We start from the raw sequence: 24,041 nt of genomic DNA, 5'->3' as shown, positions 1-24,041 counted from the left end.
GGGCATCTGAAATGATTGTATTTATGTCTAGTCAAAAGCTTATTTTCCGACATACTACATGCTTATTATATAATAGAGAGAACATGAATTAGCAATGTAACGTACCTCCGTGCTGCTGACAGCCTGCTCTGTTTGCTGTTCTTGCCCTTCTTCTGTTACCAAACATTCTTCTGTTTGGTAACGGAAGAACACATCCGGGGCAGGTCAAAGTTGACTCAGTTTGTTGTGTAGCTATGGTGTAGCAGCCTAGCGTAGCCTATAGATATTATCTGATTTCAAGATTATGGATGATTCAGTTGAATTCAATTGCCGCTCGTATGGAATAACGTCATATGGATTACAAAGAGCAGCTCGTTTTCAGGTTGCAGTTCAAACTGATTAGTTATCAGGGTGACTTAAAAATCATATTTAAAGCTGGAAATGAGGGTCGTTCAGGCTAATTTGTAGAGCAGGTTCACCTGAACATGTGGAAAAAACTTGAAAATCGATCAAATGGCATGGAAGTTATGGCCTTTAACTTTATCGCGGCAGAAAAATACCAACGATAATAATGAATAATAATAATAAACCAGTATGAAAACAATAGGGTTTCAGCCCCTTCGGGGCTTGAACCCCAAAATAATAATAGTTAGTAGTTAGTTCCATGTAGTAATATAGCACTGAAGTAAAGTTACATGTAACCTGTTGTGTTTTGTTTTGCTTCCAGCGGCACTTTAATGCTTCAGTTGGATGGTTTTCCCACTGGAGACAGTGTTAAGGTAAAGTCAAGCTCATATTAGCCACATTATATACTTATATACTATATATACACTTATATACTATATATATACTTTACCTTAACACTGGAGACAGTGTTAAGGTAAAGTCAAGGTCATATTAGCCACATTATATAGTCTAATATTGGATGTATAATATTGAGGAGAATTGGATGTTGTGGTGAATGAGACTGAAGGTGAAGTGGTCACTTCCAGACTGTGTCACTGTTTATTTGGGCTGGGCAATATATGAATATTCTATACAGGCTTCATACAAGGTCCTTGAAGTGCTTGAAGTGCTTGAAGTGCTTGGATTTGGAGAGAAAAAATTCAAGTCCTGGCCTTGAAAATAGCAAAAATGAACTGAAATTCAAAAATTCAAATGAACCACATAACTGTCTTATATTTAGACCAAAGTTTTGTTCATCCAGTGATTATAACTAAATTGCTCAGAATCATGTTGCCTGCAGTAATGGTGCAGCAACTCTGATGTTACACTATGGCGCGTATAACACTTCTAAAACAGGGCTTCCCAACCTTTTTTGGCTCGCGACCCTACTTTGACGTCGCAAAAATCTAGGGACCCGCGACATTCAAATTCCGGTACACCATCGATAATATCGTATCGATAATCGTCAGGGATGTCACATAGTTTATTTGTTTATTAAAAAAGGAAACCCCATTAGCTGACGCCTAGACGTCAGCTAGTCTTCCTGGGGTCCAAGACAACGAATACATTACATGTCAGACAAACATTGAATGTCTAGAAACATGTCACAAAGAGTAAGATAAAAGATAAAAGAAGAAACATTTAAGAAAATAGAAAAAGTAAAACTAGAATCAAATAGAACATTACTGCAATACTGTAATGTAATCTCTAAAACAGACATCACAAAATATGACAAGAGATAAGATAAAAAATACAAGTTAATGTGAAAATAAATAAAATCTAAGTTTCTTTTTCTGTGATGGAACGAATGTCACCAGGCAGGAAGACAGTTCCATGAGACTATAGCCCTATAAAAACAGCCTTCCTTAAATAGTTAGACCTAGGTCAGGGTAAAGTAATCTGTCCTCCAGTTGCTCTTCTGGTGGAGTGTGTGTGTATATTTGAACTATAAATTATGTTATTGTGAAGAAATTCAGGCGTCTGGGTTAGAATCACTCTATGAAAAAATATGAGTAGGTTGGCAGAAAGTCTTTCCACAACACTAAGCCATGAGAGATGTGCATGCATATCAACCACACTAGACCTACGTGAGCAGCCCAGGACTAGTCTAGCTGCCTTGTTTTGAGCTACTTGTAGCTTACTGGGTAGACCATTGGATGCAGATGACCATACTACAGAGCAGTAATCTAAATGACATAAAACCATAGAGCAAACAACTTGACGAAACAGCAATGATGTGAGATAAGGGGAGCACTTCCGAGTTATTGCAACCGCTCTGCCCATTTTAGCAACCACCTTGTTGATGTGATCAGACCAAGACAATGTACAGTCAAGCCATAGTCCTAAAAGCTTCACAGTCTTTACTTGTTGTATGGTTTGACCCTCAATCTGTAAATTCAATTTGGGATTATGTGTAACAGTCTGTGATGAGAACCGAAAATTATGCACATTGTTTTTGATATGTTAAGTACCGGTATAAGTTTATTTGATTTTATCCAGTTCAATATAATGCAAAGCTCACTAGACAGAACCTGACTAAGCTCTGTACTTGTGGCAGCCGCATAATGAATAGTGGAATCATCGGCATACATTGTCAAATTAGCTCTACTTATTGCAAATGGCATGTCATTTGTAAAAATTGAGAATAATAAGGTATGCTTCTTTCCCCCCACATAATTCTGACATAATTCTGAGAATTCTGATTTTAATCTCAGAATTCTGACTTTATTCTCACAATCCTGATTTAAAGTTATAATCTCAAAGATTTTCATTTTTTTTTTTTTAAGAGTCACTCACAATGTTGATTGAGGCTATGGTCCATTGATGGAAGCCTTTGCAGTATATAGTGACATTACTGTATGTGACATTAGTAATGTCACATAATGCAACACTGTTTGGATGTCACCTGCAATTACCACTCACGTGTCACCCAAGAGAACAAATCTGAAGTCTTACAGATTATCACTTTATGCTTTAAACTCAGAACTAAAATAAATAAAATAAAATTTCAAGTGACCCTAATCATCTTCGGTAGTATTAAATTGTGTCTGGTCATTTGTATTTTTTTTAAAGAAATTTCAGGCGACCCTATTTGAATTCCAGGCGACCCCACGTAGGGTCGCGACCCTAAGGTTGGGAACCACTGCACTATGGTGAGCAGCACACCTGCAGCTGCTGTGGACTTTGTCATAACCTTTGGCTATAATAACGTCACAGAAGGCCCAAACAACAACAATCACTAAATGCAATGTCAAAATAAAGGATGCTGGATTGACCACATCAAACTTTATCAGGCACCTGACAGGTCAGCCATTCATGGTAATGTGAAAATTAACATTAGCTCGTATGGACGCTTAGCACTTAGCAAACATGTTAACAGATGTTAAAACACTCATTACAACCATAAAATACTTGAGACCTGCCTTGGACTTGCAAAAAAATACTTCTCTGATAATCACTGTATTTTAATTGTATTGATATTGGCCATATTTATTGGCCATAGTTTTGACCTGGATATGGACACAGACCCCTAAGTGACCAGTCTGGCCTGTTTTGCTACATTTAGCCCTGGTATCCTGCCCCATATGAATCGCAGTTGTCATCACTCTTATGGGTCTGGACCCAAGCTCATCACTGGCGTTTATTCAGGACAGATGCTGTCCGGGACACCCGATTGGCTGGTTAATATAAGTGGTGGGACCTATCTAACGTTACCAATGACAGAGTGCTGCAACAACACACCTGTATGTTTAATAGCTAGCTAGCTGTTAGCTACATTAGCTAAGCCCACTACTGCTGTCGTAACCACTTCAGCGACACGGGACTCAAAAAGCCAGTGTGAGTGACCAAACGTTTCACTTCTTCACCAGTCGGAACCCATCAGCTTTGAAATCCATTGAGCTGCTTGTGGCTTGCAGCTTAAGTTAAGTTATTTGGCGCAGAAACGTCAAAGTTGTCCTGCTTTGCTACTGCGATTGGTCAAAGAGTTTGATGATTGACACAGACAGCAACCAATCAGTTGGGCTGAAAATACATCACCGAATCAGTGGTGGATAGGCTTGCGTCCAGACCCTAATGAATGATTCATTTGGGTTGGTTACCAGGCTAAGATTTACCACCATTAAAACTCAATATTTAAATTGACATCGGACAAATACTTTTCCCGTCTTTGGGAATTGCCCAGCCCTACTGTCAGTAATGATGCTTTGACGGCTCGAGCCGTGACCTCGTTTGACCGAGTCAGGAAGGTGCTGAGGTCACCAGCACACAGGAAGTTCATATGACGACTACAGCCATGATCCCAGCCCAATACTGCTGATTACTGTTGAACTAGCTGTTAAGACCGTTCTCCTTCTCCTGTGTGTGTGTGTGTGTGTGTGTGTGTGTGTGTGTGTGTGTGTGTGTGTGTGTGTGTGTGTGTGTGCGTGTGCGTGTGCGTGTGCGTGTGCGTGTGCGTGTGCGTGTGTGTGTGTGTGTGCGTGCGCAGGCTGATCGATCGGCTAGCAGACTGACTGGATCCATGATGGAATTACAGACGTTACAGGAGGCTCTGAAAGTGGAGATCCAGATCCATCAGGTAGACTTGGTTACTAAGTTACCAGGTTACTACGGTAGGAGGGCTGGTTTGGGTTGGTTTGCTTTGGTTAAGAAATAATATAATATTATTATAATTCAATATTATTATTTTTCATCTTTCAGTGGACTCACATGGTGATGATATGGTGATTTTGGGATATCATGAGTCATGACACCAGAGATGCAACGATAATTTTGTCCGATACCCTTTACCAATTGCTGTTATGCCTGATAACTGATATTTACAGATGTTGATATGATCTGTATAAAACAAGTTTCTATGATAATAATGTCCATACTGAAAAACACAACGCTGTAAATTTGAAAAGTAATCTTTCTGTATTTCCAAACAAAGGCCCATAAATCATAGATTTACCACATTGTTTCCTATCAAAATCAAATGCTTTGCGAGCACCTCTTCTTCCTATAGATCCTCCACATTATTCAGTCAGGCTCCCACACACACACACACACACGATACGATACGATACGATACAACTTTATTGTCAGCAGGCTGAAATTTGTTTTGCATCCAATGACATTCTCCGTTCAAGAGTTACACATGAAAAACATGAAGACATGAAAGTTACACATGAAAGACACAACAGACAAAGACAAGACACACACACACACACACACACACACACACACACACACACACACACACACACACACACACACACACACACACACACACACACACACACACACACACACACACACACACACACACAAATAAATATTTGGAGGTCCTGTATTCATTTGGTTGTTGCAGGTCCCTGCACTACACCACTTCACCATAGCTTTGTGCTAGAACCGAGAACACGCAATATTTCACAGTCCATCTTGCTTTCTCAATGCGGAAAATGCAGCTCCAAGAACCTGGCAGATTTGGCACCGCCCCCAATGTGTCTAAAATAATTTTGCCATGCATATATTTTCTATCAATAGCAAGGAACTCAAATCACATGAAACGTTGATAGCCATTGCTGTGCATAGTGGGAATACAATAGAGAGGCAAAGTGAACGTCACTTCCTGCTTTTCTCCCTGTACCAGCGCTGGAAAAAATATGAATGGCGGTGAACGGAGAATAACGTTACTTTGCTGATCCCGTTTGAATTGTGCCACGGGGTGCCAACATTAATTTTGTCAATTTAAAACACAACTTTGCATGTCAAGAAAATCGCAGTTTGTGATTATGAAAGTTTCACTTTTCGAAAGGAATTATGGAAAAAAAAACTGTCTGTCTGGGGTTTGAACCTAAACACCTATTCTGGCTGGTTTGGGACTGTATGATATTTAGGTGGGGTGTTTAGGTTCAAGCCCCAGGCACACACACACAACTTCAAAGGTCTAGTGGCAACGAATGTCGACTGTTGTGTCACGGCTAAAAACGTGCACTTGAACAGACCACAAAGACTACTGAAGATGACCATTACTAAATGGGTGATATCACAGAGACAGGCTCAAGTTGTGAAAATATCCGTGTATTGGAATTATTCGATGACATGAAGTTGAAAAATGAGAAGAAGGTTTTGTGTGAGTGTGCCCTCTCTTCTCTGCACTGCTTCCCTTAACAAGCTGACCAGCCAATCAGAGTGATTTCTCCACGGCGATTGAATAGGCCGGAAAAGCCGGTGACTAGAGCCAAAGGTGCGGGACACAGCGCACAGACTAGTGCCACAGACTCTCACTGACACCCCACTGTTAAGAGCAGAGGCATCCTGCCACTCTGATACAAGCCTGCTTTTATTCTCTTTGATCTGACTAACATGTATCATTCTGAATTGTTGTGTTTCCTAACTTCTATAATACATGTATTTATTCAAATTTAAATAAGTTTCTCAGTTACATTATGTTTATTTGAAAATGATATTGCCCATCAGAGGAATGGTGTTGTTGTACATCCGCATCCTGACTAGTCTCTTAGAACAGACGAGTTGGCTTCCGCAATTTTCAAATGCTTCCGCCATACCGTCTGTACTTCGTAGGGGAGAATCATGCACCAACCGGATTGGGAAGTAGAAAGGCGGGTCTTCCGCTCATTAGTCCAATCAGAATCCAATATGCCGCATTTTTCGTGGACCCACGTGTCGTGATTGGTCGGATTCTGTCGAACTTCTTTCCTGTCTGAAGGTTTTTTTCCCAACTTCCTTGTGCATGTTCTGGGGGTGTAACGTACAGACTGTATATAGCTGCATTCGCCGGATGTAGATGAGACAGTCTGTTTTAAGAGACTACATCCTGACTGACCAGGGGTTCAGTTAACTGGCCGTAGTTCCAAGTCTTAACCACTAGGTGTCACTGTGGACCGTGGTTTTCTGACTGTCTCCTGTCTTGTTTGTAGAAACTGGTCGCCCAGATGAAGCAGGACCCTCAGGTAAACAAAGCGGATGTTTACTTTTAGTGCAGCATTTTTGGGGAGATGGCTCCTTGTCAAAAAGTAGTCAAATCTGCATAAAAATCCCACGTAGTGAGGAAGACTACAACTCCCAACAATGCTCTGACACCACACTTTTCCTTTTCAATACACAATGCTCACTTTAGTGTGCTTTGAGATGAAACTAAACCGTGTTTAGACACAATGTTATTAAAGTGAGCATTTTCTGTTAACAAGATTCCCGTCCACTCTTGTGAGTTGTTCTTCCTCACTATATGGGCTTTTTCATGCAAACATGTGGTTAGTTTGACTCAGGCTACACTAACATGACTAATAATGGTATTAATGACTGATAGCACACTGCCTGTCTGTGTCTGCATGCATGTGTCTGTCTGTCTGTCTGTCTGTCTGTCTGTCTGTGTGTGTGTCGACTTGTCTGTCTATATAGAGATCTTAGTAAATGTGTAAATGCAACACCAGAGTTGCTTTACACCAGTTTACAAACACCACACAGTTCTCTAGAGGGGAATATAGCTCAACAGTCACGTGAAACCTCGGTTCTGGAAGAGTATTTCCATGTTCATATTCTGCAATGAGATTTGGATTATTAGCCATGATGTCATAACCACCCAAGGTAGACTTATGATGTCATAACCACCCAAGGTAGACTTATGTCATAACCACCCAAGGTAGACTTATGTCATAACCACCCAAGGTAGACTTATGTCATAACCACCCAAGGTAGACTTACCACGAAATTATGGTATATTTTCCTGTAGATGGAAGACAAAAATCTCTATGATATCATCCTTGTTTATTTTTTAAACATGTTTTATTCGATTTCATGGAGAACTAACACTACCTACAATTCTAAAATGTGATATCGGCGTCTTTGATTGGTGGAGCTCGCTATATGGTCATCTGTGATTGGTGGCCTGCACTTATTTCTCTCTATGGCTAGGCTACTACGGACGTAGGCTACAGATTGCTGAGTAAAGGGCTAAAGCCACTGAGTGACTGAAAGTATAGAGCATCGCAGGAATGAGTCCAGAAGTAGCATGGAAGGCAGAATCTTATGGGGAAAAGTCAATGGGGTTTTAGAATGGGGATTTCACTTAAATGCATAAAATAAGGTCTTTGTGTCAGCACCATAATCTTCACAAACGTGAATCACTTTTATGCCTTTTGAAGCATTTTCTAAAAATCATTAAAAAAATGCATTTACGTTTCAAAAGTCATACAAGCGGTCCTCGTTTGTGAAGATTATTGTGCCGACACAAAAGCCACATTTCATAAACTTTTGTTAACCACAGACCTTATTTTATAGGTTACTTATTTTATGCATTTAAGTGAAATCCACATTCTAAAACCCCATTGACTTTTCCCCACCCAGGAAGTCCGGGACTTCCGCCTTCCGCCTACAAAAAGACATCATCCCTGTGGTACTCCATAGCCTATTCCATCAACTATTACAGCTTTCAACATGGGCCCCTCTTTTTAAAATCTGCTGCCTGGTTTGTTCACATTAATGCACGGAAATGAGTATCTACGATAATGTTAGCAATGGAGCTATTAGCTGTAATGGCGCCACTCAAGACCGCTGCTGCTCAGAGTGCTCTCCCATTGGCTAAAATCGTCTGTTGCTCAATCATCCGCTAATCTGATTGGCCCCATAAATGCCGGACTGGATTATGGGAGTAGTTTCTTCACTCTTACGATATAAATTCTCTAGCTCCCCGGTTGTCTTGGGTTGTCTTCAGATAAGGATTTTTCAAAAAGTGACGGAGAAAAATGAATGGTGAAATTCTCTTCTAGAACCCAAGGTGACATCACGATGTCACGTGACTGTTGAGCTCGAATAGTGATCCATTAATTAGGCTCAGCTTTGAAAATCTTTTGTTAACTTGGTTTGGATCCGACTAACATGATCTCACTTTCAGAACGCAGATCTGAAGAAGCAGCTCCACGAACTGCAAGCAAAGATCACAGCACTCAGTGAGAAGCAGGTACTTCACCATCCATCTCACACACACACACACACACACACACACACACACACACACACACACACACACACACACACACACACACACACACACACACACACACACACACACACACACACACACGGCTTGTCAGATACAGGGAGCTGGTCTTTAGAGTGGGACTTGTCAGATACAGGGAGCTGGTCTTTAGAGTGGGACTTGTCAGATACAGGGAGCTGGTCTTTAGAGTGGGACTTGTCAGACAGGGAGCTGGTCTTTAGAGTGGGACTTGTCAGATACAGGGAGCTGGTCTTTAGAGTGGGACTTGTCAGATACAGGGAGCTGGTCTTTAGAGTGGGACTTGTCAGACAGGGGGAGCTGGTCTTTAGAGTGGGACTTGTCAGACAGGGGGAGCTGGTCTTTAGAGTGGGACTTGTCAGATACAGGGAGCTGGTCTTTAGAGTGGGACTTGTCAGATACAGGGAGCTGGTCTTTAGAGTGGGACTTGTCAGATACAGGGAGCTGGTCTTTAGAGTGGGACTTGTCAGATACAGGGAGCTGGTCTTTAGAGTGGGACTTGTCAGATACAGGGAGCTGGTCTTTAGAGTGGGACTTGTCAGAAACAGGGTTCATGAGGAGCTAGGCAGAGAGCTTCTCAGTGCAGGGCTTGAGAAGCACTGAGCTAACCAGCTAACCAGGAGTGTGTGTTGGCATCCTGACAATCCTGCCTGATGTTTTGTGTTTTTGCTTTTTGTGTTTTGTCTTTATTTTGTTCTGTTTTATATGGTTCGTTTTTAACGTTTTGGTACTGGTTTAACTTTTCTCTTGAACTTTTGTTTTAAAGGCCTAACCAGGGACAGGGGTTGCAAATTAGCCTCGGCTAGAAACCTGTATGCATCTGTTTTGTAGGTCATATGAAATCATGTTCAATGCATTTGTCCCTGTTCAATAAACAAATAAATAAATAAATAAAAATGCACTTAGGCCTCGTTCACACCATACGCAAAAGCCACGCTAAAGCCATGCTGAAGCCACGCAGTTTCATTTCGGCATCCTTGTTAACCTGCGAGAGCGTTCACACCAGCTGCACGCCACGCCACGCTGAAGACACGCTGAAGCTGCACTGAAGTGATGGTTCAGGCTTCTGTTCTATTTTCCAAGCATGCAGCGCGCTGAACCCCAGCTGCCAGGCATGAAGTCAATGCAAGTTGTGGGCGGGGGGAAGGCAAAAGAGAGTGCTTCTTGTGTGACCGGTTTAGCGTGACACTCAGCTTCTGTTCAGCGCAGCTTCATCTCTGCTTCTGAATAGTGCCCGGCATGAACCAACCAAGGCTTACGGCGCAAACGCACTGGATTTGCAAGCGGTGCCGTGAGTAAATTCAGCTCGAGCAGGAGCCTGGCCATTCACATCAGAAGCGCACCGGTCACAGCTTGTACTGACTTCATGCCTGGTTGCACGCAGACCAGACGCAGAGTACTCTTCTACTCTGACCTAAAAAATTATACCGATTGACCTGACGGTGGCGCTATAACAGCCAATTTTACGTTTTGGTCCATAACTTTGGAACTGTAGCGTCTACAATCAAAATTATTTTGCGCCTGGATTCCTTGGCTCCTCCTGCTTCTACTCACATAGCCCCGCCCCCCATAATTACTTAGTCCACCATAGCAACCATCTACAAATGCCCTAGCGACCAGCCGGAAACACCCTAGCAACCAGTTACTACACCCTTTAACCACCTAGAGACGTCCTAGCTACACATTGCCAATTAGAGCTGCATGGGCAGGGGCGTTGCAAGTAGGCGGGGCGTGGCGAGGACAGCAAGCACAATTACATTTTCGTTAGGAAATTTAGATATTCTAGTTAGCATTATTGTTGTTCCAAGCTATGTTAATAACACTTAAGGTTGATTTATGGTAGGATGCTCGACATTTTTGATGTGTCACAGAAATAAAACGGTCCCACAATGGTTGTAAGTTATACTTCGCGAAAGGTTTCAGTCGTCATGGTAACCACCACCCGGCCCCTCCCGCCCCCTCCCCCCAGCAACAGCGTCTCTATCCTCGGCTCCACTCCAAGGAGGAACGGCTATTAGTTTCCAATAGCCTGCTGTCACATTTTCACTGTAAAAACATCTTCCTCTGAGTCCAAATCACTGTGAAAACTTCTTCCTCTGAGTCAAAGGTGAAACGGATACTATGGTTTATTGAGGGAGTTACCCTGCCTGCACTTTACCATTAGCTCCAAGTTAGCGCCGTAACGTTAGCCAGTTGTTTTTGGAGCCACCCACCAAGTGAAATAGTTACAACGTAAGCATAGGTTAGGACTTTTACACCTACGTCTTACTAGGTGTAAAGTCCTCCGTAAAGTAGGTAATTGGCACAGCTGGCAATATTGGCACCATGGTGCAGCGTTGTTTTATGTTCTCCGTGTTTTATGTTCTCCGTGATAAATTATTACATCCTTTGATATTTATGACTTTTGTTTTCCACAAGCTGCGTCCAATTAAAATAACAGCAACAATTTAGCGAGGCAGGATGGTGGTAAATTAGCCTACAATGCTGATGAAGAGCTCACAGATAAAGGTTAACAGTAGCCTATTATGAACCTAAACGTGTTATTGTAAGTTGCGTCTGCCAAATGACGTAATTTAATGTAATGTAAACAAATGTTACTCTATAATGCTCTCATTTGATTAGTGTTGATGAAATATGAAAGCACTAATTTGCGGTGGTGTCCGCACTGTTTTCATTCCACTTAATTAAACAACGGTAAATAAACACCGTTTCCACCGTGCTTTTCACTGATAGGTCACAGATACTGTACACATCATTTTCTGCGACACTATTTTGGCTAGTGTGAGGTTTAAGGACTACTAGTTAAGATGTACCTTACGTCTCCATGGTGCAACTAAACAAAGACACAACTTTAGTGTCAAACTAACTAGTTTGAACGTAGCAGTTAGTGTGGACTTTACACCCTAACTTAAGAGAGAACTTACGTTCAGCTGGTGCAACAGGCTGCTGGTTGATATACCGCATTCATGACAACTCGGACCGCCGGAGGTTTCATGCACTGGCATATTTGCGTTCTCGCTGCACTTCCCTGTCGGAGGGAAAACACTGGGGAAAACCAAGGAGGGTTCTGGGAAGTGGAGGCGGGAATGCAACATTTTGGATGAGATGTGTGGATATGACGTCAACTCGGACAAAGCGGAGCTCTGAATGATACCCAATTTTCCGAGCTGTAATTCCGGCCTGGACGACCGTTCAATTCACTTTTTACAGGTCGGAACCCATTTTTCCGGTGGTCCGAGTTGTCTTGAACGGGGTATTAGTCTCTTAAGGCTTGACGATTGATGTGTTGACGTTTGAAAAGAAATATGACCCCATGTTGTATCACTCACGTTTACACACTGGCTCCAAAACTTTCGTCCGTCATTAAAGTTTTCGGAACAGGTTTGATTTTCTGCGTTTTTTGCAAAGTCAAAAAGCCTTTAGCGAGCTGTTTGACCCGTGTGTCTCTGCGTTTGGGGGAGAGAGCCAGAGGAGCGTGCTCGCTCCACTCACTGGCCCCTCTCCACTCCCTCTCCCCGGGGCACGGTGCTGCAGCACCCTGGCCACGGCGCACCACAGTCGGCTTGGCGAGGTGAAGGCGAGTACGCAGCCTCTGTCCAGTGCGATGAGGTTGCTATTCGCTGACCTGCTGCCATCTTCTCCAGTCCACATCACCGCTGCTGCAGATCAGTCACTGCTGCCTGTCACCTGTCACCTTGTAATGTGGATACAGAAGAGCATTGTGAATAGAACCACAAACTTATGAATAAAACGCATCGGACTCAGTGTGCAAGGTTTCTGTGCGTAAAGATGAAAAAGAAAAAGGGACTGTGTGTGCAAAGACCTTTACTCAATCATTAAACCAGGCACCTCTGAGTTTATTATTGTGTAATGTAAAAGTATATTTTAATCTGTAGCTATGGCAGAAAGGTTACTAAAAGCTCTGGTATTATAAGTGTCTAATATTCATTTTGAAGGCAAATTACCTTACCTTCACTTCTATTTTGACACTCTGGTTGGTTTGATTGTTCTGCTTTGAATAAAGACATTCCTGCCATTTATTTCCGGCTGTTATGTCTTTCCAGCACTTCTCTGTCATCTGGGATCATTCTAGGGTTACAGGAATATCATCTTATCCTCCTCTCCTCTTCCTCTCCTCTTCCCTCTTCTCTCCTCTCCCCTCCCCGTCTCTCCTCTCTCCTCTCTCCTCTCCTCCTGTCCTTTCCTCTCTTCTCTTCTCCTCCTCTACTCTCCCCTCCCCATCTCTCCTCTCCTCTTCAGAAAAAGGTTGTGGAGCAGCTGAGGAAGGAGCTGTTGGTGAAGCAGGAGCCAGAGGCCAAGCTGCAGCTGCAGGTCCAGACTCCTCCAGTAGGAGGCGACACCAAGCCCACCAACCTGCTGCAGAGCCAGCCCATACCCGCAGGACTGCAGCAGGTAACAGACACACACGACTCATGATCACAGAGGAGATTGCACAGTACACTGAATTAAACAGGATAGGGATTCAATATATTATATATATATATATATATATATATATATATATATATATATATATATATATATATATATATATATAGCAATACAACTGCGTGTTTTTCTTGGCCGGAAATTATGGTGGTGTCCAGATGGTTTCCAGGATTATACAACCTGCCTGGATCGTCCCTACGCCGTAAACCACCGCCATGCAAATATTTAGTCCAATCCAACCTGGGGTGTGGGCGTAAGGTGGCTTCCAGGATTTTCCAGGACCTTCCAGGTGGTTACAGGACTGGCAATAACCTTCCCTGGATCATAACCCACCACCATGCACATTTTCAGCCCAATCCCACCTGAGGCATTAGCTTCCCCAGATCATTACCTCCGCCATGCAAAATGTCAGGCTAATTTCAGCCAACTTCAACTTTATTGTGTAGATACAGCAGGGCTATAATAATTCTATTTTTCCAGTCAGGTTTCCTACAGTAATGCTACCTGTATAAACAGGTTTCCTACAGTAATGCTACCTGTATAAACAGGTTTCCTACAGTAATGCTACCTGTATAAACAGGTTTCTACAGTAATGCTACCTGTATAAACAGGTTTCTACAGTAATGCTACCTGTATAAACAGGTTTCCTACAGTAATGCTACCTGTATAAACAGGTTTCCTACAGTAATGCTACCTGTATAAACAGGTTTCCTACAGTAATGCTACCTGTATAAACGTTGTTGTGAAAATGTTGTGATATACAGCAGCAGGGCTATAACTATGTTTTTCCAGTGGGGTTTTCTACCTGGATAACATAGTTGTGAAAACATTGTGTATCTGGTATAGTCACATGTTGTCATTTGTGTGGAAGAACTTCAGGAGTGAAGAAGGCTAATAGTTTGTTCCACTGCAGCATAATGACTGGCGCGCTGTTGTGCAAAAAAGCGAACAACTTCGCCTCTCGCCTTCATTATAGTGTTTCTGGGCGATACAGAAGAAATGGCCACAGCTTTGCCTCCCATTCAGTGGTGTTTGACATGCATGTAAGCGACGTGCTGTGCACATAACGAACGTAGCCCACAGCTAACAGCTTGCTAATGTAGCTAACAGCTAGCTAACACCATGTAGTGATCCAACTGGTAGCCGTCCTAACTGTAACGCCTTCCACAATGTATTGTGTTGAAAGCAATGGTTGAAAGTCACCAAAATAATTCCCGCAGATATGGTGTGGTTCAGCTCTCTGGTTGAAGGATCCTCTTAAAGGGGCAGTATCATGGCATAGTTTGGAAAGTTTTGGCATTAAATGTAGTTTCAAGCACTTTCCAGGTGGTTCCAGGACTTTCCAACATGCCCATGTCCTCCTTCCCAGGATGATAACCCACCTCCATGCAAATTTGCAGCCCAATCGGTCCGGCGGACTAAATTGAGTCTTTAGTCATGTTTTATGGCATTGAACTTTGTCATATGTTACAGCTTATAACATCTATTCCAACAAAGTGTTCTGGTACATTTCATTTTCATAATTATTTATGAGAAATAATTGTATCTTTGTGAATGTGAAACTGAATGTGGAATGCCTCAGAAGCTACGGAGCCAGCGTTGGTTTTCATTTCTCCAGCCCATTTTCAACACTTTCCTAAAGGGAGAGTTTTGACTTTTTTGACATGGGGTTGTATGAGGTAATCGATAGTCAGTGTATGACCTACAGCCATCTGCTGAAAACGATTGATGTGGATTGTGCAATGAAGCCAGCCTGCATGGTACTTTGGGTGGATGGCTGTAAAGGTAGGTTAAACACAGCCTTTACCAGCCAGACTCTCTCCCGCTGCAGGGAGAGAGTCTGGCTGTAAAGATAGGTTAAACACAGCCTTTACCAGCCAGACTCTCCCGCTGCAGGGAGAGAGTCCATATTCATATCCATATCATCAAAAATTAAAATCGTGATAAGGCAATATTCCGACGTGTTGATGTAATGACATCACACCTTTACGCTGCATAACGGTGTGACATACACACAGCCAGAGGTGTAGTGCTATCTGGAGAAGTGGGGAAACGCACATGGGGAACTCCCGCACACGCACAGGTCCCAACAACCCCCGCACGCACACACGCTAACGTTCACGTAGCCTATTCATTAATCGTTCGGGCAATCGCTTATATCAACGAATTAAACGAGCAAACTCACGGATTCCTCAAGTGCTGCAAACGGCTTGAATATTACATGGTATGTAATATTTGAAGGCAAACTGTTACATTTACGCTGACATAAAACTATAACACTTATTTTGTTGCAATTGTATGTTAATAATAATAATATCTTAATAAGATATTTTTATAGGTGTCAGAGGGCACATTGTCTCATGCCTTTTGGTTCGGTCTTTCACTAGCGGGATTCTGGGCCAAGATATTTGACTGGTACTCTAAGGCAGTGGTTCTCAAATGGGGGTCTGTGGCACTTTGCCAGGGGGTCCGCAAAAAGTTTACAGGAAAATACAAATTATTATTATTATTATTTTTTGCAAAAGCTTCATAGTTTAATGAAAATGTTATGCTTTAAATCTAAAATGGTTCATGGATTACATTCTAATCTATCAAACCTATCAATTTAAAAGTCAAGCACGTTACCGTGGAAACAATTAAGCTTAGCCCAAAATCACAAATCAGAATGAGGTGGTCCCCGGTATATTTTCTATCTTGTAAGGAGTCCTTGGCTGAAAAACATTTGAGAACCTCTGGTCTAAGGCCTACAAAATAACCCTTCAGCCGGAGGCAGAACTCGCTTTGGCTGCTCGGAGACCTCTCTGAAGTTCCCTGCAGCTGTGCATCAGTCTCTGACACAGGGGACAACTGTCGCCAAAAGACTCATTCTGAAGGAATGGAAGTCTCCCTCTTCACCTTCATTTCAGTTGTGGTTAACGGACATTATCTCTGTAATACAGATGGAGAGACTCAAAAAATTCTCAGTCGTCTGGGACCCGTTTCTGACCTATCTTGACGATGTCATGGGCGACAGGTCCCCTTGAGCGGGATCCCACGCACAGCATATTTTGGAAGCACATAAGCACCTTTTGTGGCTAGAGCACTACATTGTAACATTTAATGTCCTTAGTGTATGTATGTATGTATGTATGTGTATATATATATATATATATATATATATACAGTATATATATGCATTTTTTTGCTTCCCCCCCCCCCCCTCTGTGTCTGAGCCTGTTTTTATTTTCTTTCTTTGTGTGTTATTCTGAAAAATGTTAAAATGTAAAATAAAAAAAATGTGTGTAAGTGTAAGCCATCCCTGTGCTCTGTGTCAGCAGACCCTGACAGTCACTCCAGTCCTCACCGCTAAGACTCTACCTCTGGTGCTGAAAGCTGCCGCCACGCCCGCCCTGCCCGCCGCCGTCCTGCCACAACGCCCGCCCACTGTCGCTATGGTAACCACAGCTATCACCAAACCCGACTTGCAGAACGTCCCCATCAACCTCCAGGTGGCCAGCAAGCTGACCAATCAGAGCTCAGAGCCTGTGCGACTGGTGTCCAAGAACGCCATGGTGGTAAGACCCCCCCAGGTCCCTTCGGTGTCCAATCATCTGCTATCGTCTTTGTTCTAGTTACTTTTTTGCAAAATGTCATCTATAGAGCCGAGCACATTGACTGAATTCAGATGATAACTTTGACAACTTTCTGCAGACCCGTCAGTTTAGTGCAATAGCAGGCTGTGGTGTGAGTGGTGGCCTTTTAGCAGCCAGACTGACAGCACCAGTAACAGTCTCCTCTGACCAGTAGAGGTCAAACCAACACCAGTAACAGTCTCCTCTGACCAGTAGAGGTCAAACCAACACCAGTAACAGTCTCCTCTGACCAGTAGAGGTCAAACCAACACCAGTAACAGTCTCCTCTGACCAGTAGAGGTCAAACCAACACCAGTAACAGTCTCCTCTGACCAGTAGAGGTCAAACCAACACCAGTAACAGTCCTCCACAGTGCAGATGTAATCTAACAGCAGTACAGATCCACAATCTGCTGTGGTTTTGTCTCAGGTGCAGGCCACCACCACCGCCCAGCCAATCAAAGTTCCTCAGTTTGTCCCTCCTCCTAGACTGACGCCTCGACCCACCTTTCAGCCACAGGTGCGTCCCTGTAAGACCCGCCTCCAAACCCTAATCCCCCACCAATCAGTGTGTGTGGCCCACATGAGGCGACTTGCTCTTTCTGCAGCAGAGGGCAGCAGTGCACCAAAGCAAACTCCCATGCCTTGCTCCATGGCACTAAAACATGCCTTGCTCCATGGCACTAAAACATTGTTTGCTGTGTGCTGCCTCTACTCATCTCTTCTCCTCTTGTTGTGATTTTTTTTAAATTTCCAACTGAACTGTGAATCAGCTCTGTTGTTGAAGGTCTCCTGCCTGTGTGTGTGTGTGTGTGTGTGTGTGTGTGTGTGTGTGTGTGTGTGTGTGTGTGTGTGTGTGTGTGTGTGTGTGTGTGTGTGTGTGTGTGTGTGTGTGTGTGTGTGTGGTTTCCCTGCAGCTTCTTGGTGTCTTGTGTTCCTGGCTGTTGGTGTGTTTTAACCCTTACTGGAACAGTGTCAGTGATGTTAACCTGTGGGGAGTGTTGGTGTGTTTTAACCCTTACTGGAACAGTGTCAGTGATGTTAACCTGTGGGGAGTAATGCCACTGCGAGCTCTGCCTGCCTGGCTAGTAGTACTGGGATCGTAGCAGTATTTAAGCAAAATTACTGTATGTCATTTTTCTATTTGGGGCCAGTTACAGATGCTAACATTAATAAATGCTACACTACGTTCAGATATCAGCCTTATTTGACTGTTTCTGCCTATAGAGAGTACTCTCTACTTTGCTTACCTTACTGCGGTGTTTGGGGGGGAAATAGCTCCAAATAGAGAGCCCCAGGGATGACGTATTTTTGTAGTCGGAACGCGGAAGTCCCGGACTTCCTGGTTCTTCACTGTTTCTGCCTATGGAATTTTTGAATGGGTTTTTGCCGTGATGCTTCAAATAAGGTCTCTGGGCCACGCAAGCTTAATCAAACGCGAACCAGTGTTCAGCCGGATAATCTTCACACATGAGGACCACTTTCATGAGTTTTGAAGCGTAAATGCGAGCCCTAGAAGTAAAAAGCTTGTGCTAAGCTAATGCAGAACTACACACAGTGTCGCATAGGCTTCCACGTCACGTCACCACTCAACCTGGACTGTTGTTGATGTGTGCGCTGCTGTGCACTGATTACCCCGGGCTGAACCAGGTGAGGGAAAGAGAATTTACGTGTTCGTCCTTTGAAGTGATGACGTTATTGACGTATAATATCCCCGTCGACTCAACAGTGTAGTCTCATTTAGCCGTTTGCTAGCTAGCCGCCCTTTTAACGGCACGTAAAAGCTTAAAAACTCATAAAAGTGGTCCTCATGTGTGAAGATTATCCTACTGACCACTGGTTCGCGTTTGATTAAGCTTGCGTTAACCACAGACCTTATTTGAAGCATCGCGCCAAAAACCCATTCAAAAATCCCATAGGCGAAAACTGAAGAACCCGGAAGTGTTAGCGTCGATGTTTTCCGGACTCGTTCCTGGGGCTCTCTATCCCCAGATGTTGTCTTGACTTGTTTTAGAGAGAGAAATAGCTAATCATGCTAGCAAGCGAAACGCATTTCATCTCCTATACGTACTTCACAATAAAAGCCTCCCATTAATTTGTCCGCGGAAAACTTTTCATTTGAAGGAGCTGTGCAGGAAATTGAGTTAAAAGTTCCAAGCAACTTGACACTGTCAAGCCGCTCTGGGACGCAGCCACCAAAATGCAGAGTGCAGGAACAGGCCTTCGAAGGGCAGTGTGGGAATGACAAAGCCTTATAGATAGCCTTATGGATAGCCTTATAGATAGCCTTATAGATAGCCTTATAGATAGCCTTATAGATAGCCTATAGATAGCCTTATAGATAGCCTTTTAGATAGCCTTATAGATAGCCTTATAGATAGCCTATAGATAGCCTTATAGATAGCCTTATGGATAGCCTTATAGATAGCCTTATAGATAGCCTTATAGATAGCCTTATAGATAGCCTATAGATAGCCTTATAGATAGCCTTTTAGATAGCCTTATAGATAGCCTATAGCATTCTACGTATAGAGAGCCAAAGTGAATGTCACTTCCTGCTTCAGCACTGTACCAGAGATTTTCATCCGCCATTCATTTTCCCACAGACATTTCGTAAAATGCTTATAAAAATAGTTTTACTTGTTCAAAACAAACGGTTCAGATGTAGAAACAGGAGAGACCACGTAACATTTCACTCAGACCAAAACGTAAAAAAACAGAAACATTTTTTTCTTAAATCCTTTTTTTAACGTCTTGGTCTGAGTGAAATGTTACGTGGTCTCTCCTGTTTCTAAATATATCTGAACCGTTTGGTTTGAACAAGTAAAACAATTGTTATAAGCACCAATAAATGGCGGATGAAAATCTCTGGTACAGTGCTGATGCAGGAACAGGAAGTGACGTTCATTTTGGCTCTCTATTAGAAGTCACTGTACAATCAAAATGATTGGTTGAGGAAAAAGCTGTTATATTAAGGTTTAAAAAGTGACATAATGGGGTTTAATAGTATCATTAGTAATCGTAGCAGCAGTATTAGTTGCAATTATAGCTGCTGTGCAGCAATGGGTCGTGGCCGGGCACCGACAGAGATGCTCACGTCATTTTTTACAAGTCCAAGTCAAGTCTCAAGTCTTTGAGCTAGAGTCCAAGTCAAGTCTCAAGTCTTTTATACCTAAAATACACTACAAGAGTTTCCCTCTGATTTTACATAGGATTTCCAATTGGGCTCAGTCTGTCTTTGTTGACTGTAGTCTCAGGGATGTATTACTGAACGGGCCTACCGGGCCCAGGAGCCCAGGAGCCCAGGAGCCCAGGAGCCCAGGAGCCCAGGAGCCCAGGAGCCCAGGAGCCCAGGGGGCCCATAACCCAGAGCCCCTTTGCAGGGCTACCCCGTATCTTGCCCGGGCCTGGGACGAAATCATCCTTTAGGGCCCCAACACTTTATTTTTGACAAAATGTTTCATACGTTTATGGACAATTAAAGGGTTATTTTGCTTTTGGTGTTAATTTATTGAGTGTACCTGTGCTGTAACTCTTGTGTTATTGAGACAGGCTCCAAAATGCTGGTAAAATATACAAGTGGCTGGTAGATTTGCTTCACTCACCAGCAAAAAACAAAAAACAATGGTAATCTATTGAGTGGCTAGTAGAATTTGAACATTGACCCTTTAATTGGTTGACAAAAAAGTTAATTTTGGAGCCTGTATTAAGATAGAGGTGAATTGATTTCTTGTTATTGTGCTGTTGGCGTTGTGTTCAGGTGGCTGTGCTCTAAATCCTGTTGAGATGCAGGTGAATGTACAGTATATCTAACTTCTGGCCTTAATCGTGCGTATGTGCGCTGTGAGGGGGGGCCCTTTATGCATCCAGGCCCAGGGGACCGTCGTGTCATAATCCGCCTATGTGTAGTCTGCAGTTGTTGTGCCAATTAGTAGCAAAATCTGTTAGTGTATTATGGGTACAGATTTCTAATCGTCAAGTGTGAGTTTGCTGGGCGCACAGTTGGGTAGTGTATTTTGATCTGTGATTCCAGTCGTGTATGTATTTCAGTGAGTTTTTCAGTCGTGATAAAAAGTCTTAATGAACCTGTAGTGTAAACTCCCAGTCTTTTCATAATCACAGTTAAGATTTCAAAGTCTGCTAGTGTATTTCCTACATTAGCTATAGTCCAAGTCAAGTCTCAAGTCTTTGGTCACAAGTCCAAGTCAAGTCTCAAGTCTCTTATGGATGAGCGTTCTATCATCTGCTGCATGCCATCCAGTCTGCTTAGAATACTGCATAGCTCAAACTAAGGGATTCAAAGCATGTAGGCTACTGTATTGTCCACATCTATTAGCATACAGCATCAGCATTGATTAGTTGACATTATTATTAATAGACTTTTCCTTAATGTTAATACACACAAAAATAAAGCTTGTTCACAAGTCCCAAATCTCAAGTCTCAAGTCTTTGAGGACAAGTCTCAAGTCACTATGTGAGTGACTTAAGTGTGACTCACGTCCAAGTCTCCAGTCCAAGTCCACATCTCTGGGCACTGGTGACATCATCAGTGATGTCACAATGCACAATTGCTCAAGTGACATCACTGATGACATCACTTATGACATCATCATAAGTGTGTGTTTTCCCACGAGGACCGTTCCCCAGGATGGGGATGCTCTTTAGGCTATACATGGGCAGAATTCAAAATATTGCAAAAAAAATCAGTTTTTGAGATACAATTCTGAGATTTTACACACTTCAACTACTGTGACAGCAAAACTTTGTAAAAGAATTGTGAAGTTTCTAGCTTTATTTAGCGAGAATTTGCAGTAGTTGTTTACAGTACAGTTTAGAGTAAAGCATTTTGATGCACTGTGATGTGTGTGTGTGTGGTAAATTTTAGATCAAACAAAAATCTGTCTGAAGATTTTGTGTAGGACAGTCTAAGGATGCAGATGTTGAAGTTTGGTGTAGTTTGAAGAAAAAATGTGGGAGGAGTAGTTTTACAGTTTTTGCAGTTTTGCGGCTTTGGACTTCATAATTGGCCATAGGTTGCAGTGTACAAAAGTTTCTGCTCACTTGGGCCCACATTTTGGTCAAATCATTTTTGCGTGAGTACGGTAGCCAGGCAAAAATGATGTGACCCAACTGATCGGCTACGACAATTGGTGAACTCCACCTTTTTTGCCGAAAGGCCGGTTGCAGTCAGTCAACAAAGCCAACATGAGCCGATACAGATATACTGCCGATATATCGGTGTATCACTAATTTTTACCCCCTAAAGGAAACACAGAATACAGAGGCATTATACTATTACATTATTACTTTTAATCTGAAGGAGCTGTGGCAGGAAATGGAGTTACATGTTCCAGGGAACTTGACATGCTTGAGGTGGATCCTCAAAGTTACCGTAGTTTGCAGGAAACAGACGTTCCAGGGCCCAGAGTGGGCATGATAGAGGCGCCATTCTCCCTATAGAAGTCAGTGTACCATCAAAAATATTTCAAACAGAAATAAGGCTAAAATAAAGACAGGTATAAAATACAAGAATAAAAGTTAGTGCAGTGTATGAAATGAATAATTATTTGATTTACTAAAAGACAGTGGCAAACAGAAAGTCTTCAGCCTTCTACTAGCCTTGAGTAGTAGTAGCAGTATCAGACTCAGGCAGAGCTTGACACTGGCATTACCTAACAGTGTCTCCAGTCTGAAGAATCTGCTGCTTTTGGTGCTTTTCTCTGAGGGTCTGTCTGTTGTCATCAGGTGAGGCCCAAACCTGCCGCACCCACCAACATCCCCATCGCCCCGGCCCCGCCCCCTCCCATGATGGCGGCCCCCCAGCTGCTCCAGAGGCCCGTGATGCTGGCTACCAAGCTGTCGTCCTCGTTGCCCTCGGCGGCTCCCATCCACCAGGTCCGCATCGTGAATGGACAGCCCTGCGGAAAGCCAGGCTCCACCCCCCTGACAGGCATCGTCATCACCACGCCCGTCCCTGCTGTCCCCACCCGCCTGGCCAGCCCGGCACACGCACCCACCCCTAGCCCCGCCCTCATCTCCACCCAACCAATCCAGATCAGCAGCCTGACCTCTGAGCCCAAGGTGAGTGTGCAGACTGAGGAGTGGTTAATGGAGAGGCGTCTGGGTAGTCTAGAGAGGCAAAAGCACTCGCCTACCACCACGGAGATGCTGGTTCAATTCCCGGTAGCGGTACTTCCGGCTTTGTCAGACGTTCCTACAGACACAATTGTCCGTGTCTGCGGGACGGAAGCTGGTGGGGTATGACTCCTAGTCGCTGCACTAGCCCCGCCTCTGTTCGATTGGGGCGCCTGTTCGGGGGAGGGGAACTGGGGGGAATAGCGTGATCCTCCCACACGCTACATCCTGCTGGTGAAACAAAAAGAAGCAGCTGGCGACTACACATGTATCAGAGGAGGCACGTGCTAGTCTACAGCTCTCCCCACATCGGCAGAGGGGGCGGAGCAAGTAGGGGGAATTGGCCAAGTACAATTGTGGGAAGAAAATCAGAGAAAAATCAGAAAAAATTAATAAATAAAGAGGTCAAAGGGGCGTGGCTCAAACTCTCACCTGAGCAGTGGTGCCTAAAGGTTAGAGAAGCAGTGGTGCCTAAAGGTTAGAGAAGCAGTGGTGCCTAAAGGTTAGAGAAGCAGGGGTGCCTAAAGGTTAGAGAAGCAGGGGTGCCTAAAGGTTAGAGAAGCAGTGGTGCCTAAAGGTTAGAGAAGCAGGGGTGCCTAAAGGTTAGAGAAGCAGGGGTGCCTAAAGGTTAGAGAAGCAGTGGTGCCTAAAGGTTAGAGAAGCCAGCTTGTGACTGGAAGGTTCAATCCCCGGGACTGCCAGATAAATCTGGGTGGGGAAAGTGAAAATGCTGTGCTTTCCCCTCCCTCTACCACCACTGAGGTGCCCTTGGGCATCACCATTTGTGCACCGAAGAACCGAAGCCTAATAGTTTGTTCCACTGCAAAATAATGACTGTATAGCCCCTTTCAGACATGCCCTGTTATCTAGAGGGGACCCGAGTGACGGTGTATGTATGAACAC

At 43.5% G+C, this 24,041-nt stretch overlaps 1 protein-coding gene across 1 annotated transcript in view; it reads left to right on the top strand.

Annotated features, from left to right (window-relative positions):
- The first annotated feature begins 706 nt into the window (after positions 1-706).
- phf21ab (PHD finger protein 21Ab) overlaps positions 707-24,041 on the top strand; it is a 46,483-nt gene continuing 23,148 nt past the window's right edge. The window contains exons 1-8 of the mRNA XM_083663313.1: positions 707-758; positions 4,412-4,501; positions 6,849-6,881; positions 8,822-8,887; positions 13,205-13,357; positions 16,711-16,971; positions 17,440-17,523; positions 22,749-23,084. Coding sequence (XP_083519439.1) covers positions 717-758; positions 4,412-4,501; positions 6,849-6,881; positions 8,822-8,887; positions 13,205-13,357; positions 16,711-16,971; positions 17,440-17,523; positions 22,749-23,084 — 1,065 coding nt within the window. The 5' untranslated portion in view covers positions 707-716. The remainder of the gene's footprint in view (positions 759-4,411; positions 4,502-6,848; positions 6,882-8,821; positions 8,888-13,204; positions 13,358-16,710; positions 16,972-17,439; positions 17,524-22,748; positions 23,085-24,041) is intronic.

Source organism: Poromitra crassiceps (genome assembly GCF_964638095.1).
Source record: "Poromitra crassiceps genome assembly, chromosome: 30".
Lineage (NCBI taxonomy): Eukaryota > Metazoa > Chordata > Actinopteri > Beryciformes > Melamphaidae > Poromitra > Poromitra crassiceps.
The sequence above is the reverse complement of the archived record's forward strand: the minus strand, read 5'-3'. Positions and strand labels throughout refer to the sequence as shown.